The sequence below is a fragment of the Anopheles merus genome, chromosome 3R (assembly GCF_017562075.2).
Source record: "Anopheles merus strain MAF chromosome 3R, AmerM5.1, whole genome shotgun sequence".
NCBI lineage: Eukaryota > Metazoa > Arthropoda > Insecta > Diptera > Culicidae > Anopheles > Anopheles merus.
In genome coordinates, this window is record NC_054084.1 from 37,278,182 (window position 1) to 37,284,572 (window position 6,391).

The following is a 6,391-nucleotide window of genomic DNA, read 5'->3' on the forward strand; positions in this document are numbered from 1 at the left end:
TTCCCGAACGCTTACGATCGGAGCTGCAGGAGAGAACAAAGTTCATTCTTTCTCCTAACCCCGAGACAAGCGACGGATTTTTAGCTTCGCAAATAAAAATATCGATGCTTAAAAAACGCTTGATTTGATACAAACAATTTACTTGGGCTGAAAGAAAGAATCCTGTTGCAGTTTGCAACAGATACGTTGTAGAATCGCCCGCCCCCGTGCCAATGGGGGCGGAGAAAACACGCAGCCTCGGCTCAACACGGACTCTCTAAGGGACATTACTGTCCAACAGGAATTCAAAGCCGCTTTACAAGAGTCTCTACTACCAGAAAACAGATATGAAACTACGAGCGAGAGGTGGAACAAACAATATCTAAAAACAAAAATAATAAACTGTGCAAGAAATATATTCCCACCACGTCGTGACAACACCAAATCTGGCTGGTTCGTCGAAGAATGCAGACAAGTGACCGAACGTAAGAATACTGCATACCGAGCAATGCAGCAACGGCATAGAACGCGGGCATGCGCAGAGGAATATTCACGGCTCAGACGCGAAGAGAAACGAGTTCACCGCTCCAAAAAGCATGCTTTGGAGAAGCAAAACATGCGGGAACTCGAGCAAACCAGAGAGGCGTACTTACCGACACGAAAGTTTTACCAAGCGATAGCAGGTCACCGAAAAAACGTTGTACCCAAGGTAACCTGCTGTCGCAACAAGGATGGAGATCTGGTTAGTAACCAGCCAGAGGTCCGCTCGCGGTGGGCTCAGTACTTTGATGAATTACTCAACGACCATTTTAACGAACAGCTAGAAGCGCCACTAGCAGATAGTGTCATGCTACTGCCACCTAGCATAGAAGAAACACGAAAGGCTGAAAAATAACAAGGCACCCGGAACCGACGGAATTGCAGCTGAACTGGTCCAGACTGGAGGTGCAAGACTAGAAAACGAGATTCATCGAATTGTTACTGAGGTGTGGGATAGCGAATCGATGCCTTGTGATTGGAATCTCGGCATCATCTACCCCATATACAAGAAGGGAGATAGGTTGGACTGCAACAACTACAGGGGTATTACGGTGTTGAATACCGCCTATAAAATATTCTCCCTGATCCTTCAGGATCGCCTTGTCCCGCACGTCGAAGAGATAGTCGGAAAATATCAAAGAGGATTTCGAAACGGAAAATCTACCACTGATCAGATCTTCACCATGCGGCAGATCTTGGAGAAGATGGCTGAATACAGACACGACACATACCATCTCTTCATTGACTTCAAAGCCGCATATGATAGCATAGCCAGGGTAAAACTGTACGATGCTATGAGCTCATTTGGAATCCCGGCCAAACTGATAAGGCTAGTTAGAATGACTATGACCAACGTCACTTGCCAGGTGAGGGTGGATGGAAAACTCTCAGGACCTTTTGCTACCACCAAGGGTCTGCGCCAGGGGGACGGGCTTGCCTGTCTCCTATTCAACCTGGCGCTAGAGAGGGCCATCCGCAACTCGAGGGTGGAGACTACGGGAACCATCTTCTATAAGTCAACCCAGATCCTGGCATACGCTGATGATATAGACATCATTGGTTTGCGGCTCTCCTATGTAGCAGAAGCCTACCAAGGGATCGAGCAGCCGGCAGAGAACCTCGGATTGCAGATAAACGAGGCAAAGACCAAACTGATGGTGGCAACATCAGCGGGCCTACCAATAAATAATCCAAACCTACGTAGGCGTGATGTACAGATAGGTGAACGCACTTTTGAAGTCGTCCCAAAATTCACCTATCTGGGGTCAAAGGTCAGCAACGACAACAGCATGGAAGTTGAGTTGCGCGCAAGGATGCTGGTTGCCAACCGGTCATTCTACAGCCTGAAAAATCAGTTCACCTCAAAGAACCTATCGTGACGGACGAGAGCTGGGACTATATAGTACCTATATAGTACCAGTACTCACATACGCCTCTGAGACATGGACACTGTCCAAATCTGACGAAATCCTCTTAGCCGCGTTCGAGAGGAAGATGCTCAGAAGGATAATTGGCCCCGCATGTGTGGAAGGACAATAGAGGAGCCGCTATAATGGCGAGCTATACGAGATGTACGGCTACCTCACTGTCGTTCAGCGTATCAAGCTCGCCAGGCTCCGGTGGGCTGGCCATGTTGTACGCATGGAAACGGACGACCCAGCCCGTAAAGTCTTTTTAGGCCGTCCACAAGGACAGAGGAGGCGTGGTAGGCCCAAATTGAGGTGGCACGATGGCGTGGAGGCGTTCGCCATTAAGGCCGGCACCGCGAGACCGTGAGCGGTTTCGGACACTCCTGAGGCAGACCAAGACCGCAAAGCGGTTGTAGCGCCGGATAACAACAACAACAACCACCCTCTCCAAACTGCTGATGTAGAAATACGTTCAAGTTCGCACAAAATCTCGTGTGATACACGGTACACTGTGATCCGCTCGGTTTGACTTCAATTAAACAATAGAGTCAATTCCTGAGCCACCAAAGGGTAGGAGGATGCAAATTCGGCACATTTTTATTTGCGCAGTCTCCGGGCCATTTATGGCGATTTGTATGGTGTGTGCAGAAAAAGGGATTAACCACTAGCATGCTGAACTGAGCGGTGATCTGGAATCTTAATGCAGTCGAAAATTGGCAGGATGTGAAGGGGGTTGCCTGATTCAACAGTGTCCGGTGATTCAACAGTGATTCAACAGTGTCTCAGTATACATCGGGAGACCGTTGCATTAACAAAACGAATCAATGCAGCCCGGTATAGCAGCATAAGCATGGACCAATTGAACAAGTTATTGGACTCAACCCGATCCAAGCGGTACGACTAAATGTTCTAATAATTGGCTTGCATCAATTCCTAAAAGCTTGGGCGTCTCATCTACCAGTTTTTTGTAAGACTAATTGAAGCAACAGATACGTTAAACTCACCATGATGCCATATTTCAATACGTTTTAATATTCACCGTTCCTGAAAACACTCCGGAAAAAACACTAAAATAATTTATATCGACAACTCGATTTCGCTATAAAACAGTTCACTTTCATTGAATAACGCGCGTGTAGTTCAATTTGAAAGCGAGTCAGAAGGACAAATCTCACTTTTCGTACCATGAGCGGCAGGCACTGTGAACTAAGATGATCAAGTTGCGGCAAGAACGTAATATGAACAAGTATGAGCGTATTTATACGAGCAATGGCAACTACGATATGCATTTTGATTTGGAATCGACGGTTAGAGTTGACACTTTGTGGTATGCACTGCATTTCTTTCTTTGGAAAGATTTTTATCTTTGGAATTGCTCTGTAAAAGAGGCTAACTTAATTACATATTTTATTCGATTAAAATTAAACTTTAGCACTTCGTTGACAAATTTAGAAGAGTACTTGAACTTGATAGGAATTTAATTTGAAAAGGAAACCGCGCGATAGAGCTATTGTAAAGCAGGGAACTTTGTTAATCTGGCTTCCGTTGTAAGTCATACTCACAAACTTAATCATCCTACAACCGTCTCGAGCTCCCGTATTACCTGCTCCACCTGCTCTCGACCCATTTCGAAGCTGATCGTGTGCGGCTTCGCTGCACCATCCCGGCAGGCAAGTGCTACCGTGCACAGCTGTTTACGGTATGACGCCAAACTGCTACTTCCCATAATCCAGCTAACGTTCCAGTCGAACGATTCGACCAGCGGTACACCTCCTTCCCGCCGGTTCACCTCATCAATCAACCGACGTGCTATTTCCGGTCGACGAAGGTTCACTATTTCCACCACCCGGTCCTGCCGGTTCGGGGAAAGCTGGGCCAGGTGTGAGCGGAGCCGCACTTCATCCACCTCACCGATGCAGTATTTGCGAACGAGCGCTTCAAACAACTTCAGCGTGTGTTTCAGCTCGTCGCTGGAGGTGGCATGACCGAGCAGCTGGGCCAAACGGTCGCGACACTGTTGGCTTTGCCGGGGCACCTCGACAATGTAATCGATAAGCAGGAAAATGGCCTGCAATTGTGATGACGCTATGAGATATACACGCACATCGCAAATAAGGGTAAAGAGTAGTTTAACAAACCTCTGTAAAATCCTGCTCGGACTCTGTTTGAATGATAATATCGTGCATTTTAGATATTTATTTAAAAAAATAATCCTCTCCGTGCGAAAGTAGAGGCAATACTTGTTGGGATTTGTTTTGATTTTGGACCAGTTTGTTTTGCGACATTTGACATTTACGCGATTGCCATCCGGTTACGTTTATGACACACAGTTGATTACTTCGTTTGTACATTCAAATTTACCGTTGCAAGCATTAAGATGTTTATTTTCCATTTTATCCACATTTTTCCTTTTTTTATTCTTTCTTTCAATACACATACACCAAACAGGCACATTAGCTTTCGTTCGCACTAGTACATTATTTTATTGGTTTATTTTGATTTCCATTTGAAGATTGATCCATTATATGCGTAATAAAAATTAGTTTCCTCAACATATCGATTGATTCCAGTGTGTACTAAAGATACTGCTAAACCAAAACTAACATAGCAGCTGGAGAAGTCACGAAATCTTGCGCGCACCGTTTAGGAGAACATAGTTTTTAACTATTTGTTTTGCCTTTTTGCTTAGCGGGATGGATGGTTAGAACACTGTTCTTTTATGTGTGCATAAAGCATTCTAACAATCAGAATTTCGTTTAAATTTGTTCCATTCCTCGCAAATATCCTTGCAGGAGGAATCTATGGGTGTGAGATTGTTTTTATTTGTATCATAAATCAATGACTCATTTCCCTTGCTCATTACAACCTTTTTTTTAAAGAAATTCCAAACAGATCGACTCCCAATTTTCACTGTTCATTGCAACATAGGAAAGAGAAAGCATCTTTTGTTTTATTTTGCGCACATTCGACCAACCACCAACCAGTCTGTAAATTTAATGAGAAAAATATATGGAAGCATTACATTACAGAATGTAAAAAATATTAGCAAAGTTTGTTGCTCATTTAACTATTGTGGACGATCGCCGTCTCGATCGTGATCGATTGACGCTGTCCCTAAATTGACTGTACGTATTTTTTTTTTCTGTGTATAATTCGGTAAGATTTGTATTCGTAGTAAATTGTTCCGATTTTCTTTTCTTTATTTTTGCTTACTAGTTTTGTCTATGCCATCTCTTCGGCCCATTCATCAGAACCATAAACCTGGGCCGTTTGCTGGGTGCGCCACAGATCGGACCGGATACTGTCGATCGTGTACGACCGTTTAGTTCTGTAATCTACAACCGGGTGGAGTTCAAATGTACGACGGCCTATCAAAAAGTCGTCTCCTTTGCCGCACTTTGCCCTTCTGCAATCGTCCGTCCGTAGTGTAAAACGTAAAATATGCTCGAAAGCTGGACCAAAGCCAGCAAAACTGGCACAGTTCGGCGTCGGGATACCAATATATAAAATAGACATATATATGTATTTCTATTTCCCAAAAACTCTGGACCACTGGTGGGCACCACGTGCCACCCCGCGAGTACATTAGTAGTAAAGGTGAATGAATGAATGAAACGGTGAGGGATGATGATTCCACCCCACCGATATGGGACATGATCGCAATCGGTTTTGCTATGGGTTTGATTTTTTTAAATCAACATTCTTCATGATTGAGGCAGTCTTTTGCAATTAGTCGGTGTACTCGTTGCTGTGTTGCGTTTCACTAAAAGGTAGTTTCGATTCAATAAGGACTCTGACTCGATCTCATCTTTCGCGATCTCGCTTATGATCACGCTCACACCTACGATTAGATGGACGTGCAAAATGGATGGCTCTGGTAAGATGACATACACACACGAAGCAATGATGGTGGCGTAAGGTCCCCCCACCCCTACCCCTCTTTTATGTTCTGTTATCCCGGTGGAGGACTGATAAAATGTACGAACGGTCTCTCATTCCTTCCTCCGGATCTGTGGGATGTAACGATCACGTTCTATGGAATGAATTTGGACACACTCTGCAGTTTTGTAGTATTTTCGTCGATTTTTGCGCCATCTCTCTCGTTGCACTACTGCACTATTTCGACCCATTCACTCGCTCCGTGTCCGTTAGTATCGCTTCCTTTCCATTCGTTTATAAACTATTTTTATTCTAAAAATATAAAATAAAACGTAGAAATAATTTTATTTTCAATTCTCCCAGCGCTTCCTTTTTTCTCCATTTTTTTTCATTTTAAATTACGTTTTAAAAACATCGTATCGTCTAACGTCCAATTAGCAGTATTGGAACGAGTGATTCCTAATCAGCATTTTTTGTTTTGTTTCTGCATTCCATCTTGAGTCACATATGTATACTCGTTGTTGGTAAAATGTGTGTGTGTTTTATTTTATTTTTAAATTCCACTCCAACTGAGGTATTCGTGT

The 6,391-nt window shown here is 44.0% G+C and overlaps 1 protein-coding gene across 1 annotated transcript; it reads right to left on the minus strand.

Moving 5' to 3' along the window:
• Positions 1–3,300: 3,300 nt before the first annotated feature.
• LOC121597768 lies at positions 3,301–4,212 on the minus strand. The gene is made up of 2 exons (XM_041923880.1): positions 4,067–4,212; positions 3,301–3,996 (listed from the first exon to the last, which is right to left on the minus strand). The coding sequence occupies exons 1-2, from the start codon at positions 4,112–4,114 to the stop codon at positions 3,499–3,501; spliced, it is 546 nt and encodes a 181-aa protein (XP_041779814.1). The 5' UTR covers positions 4,115–4,212; the 3' UTR covers positions 3,301–3,498.
• Positions 4,213–6,391: the final 2,179 nt, after the last annotated feature.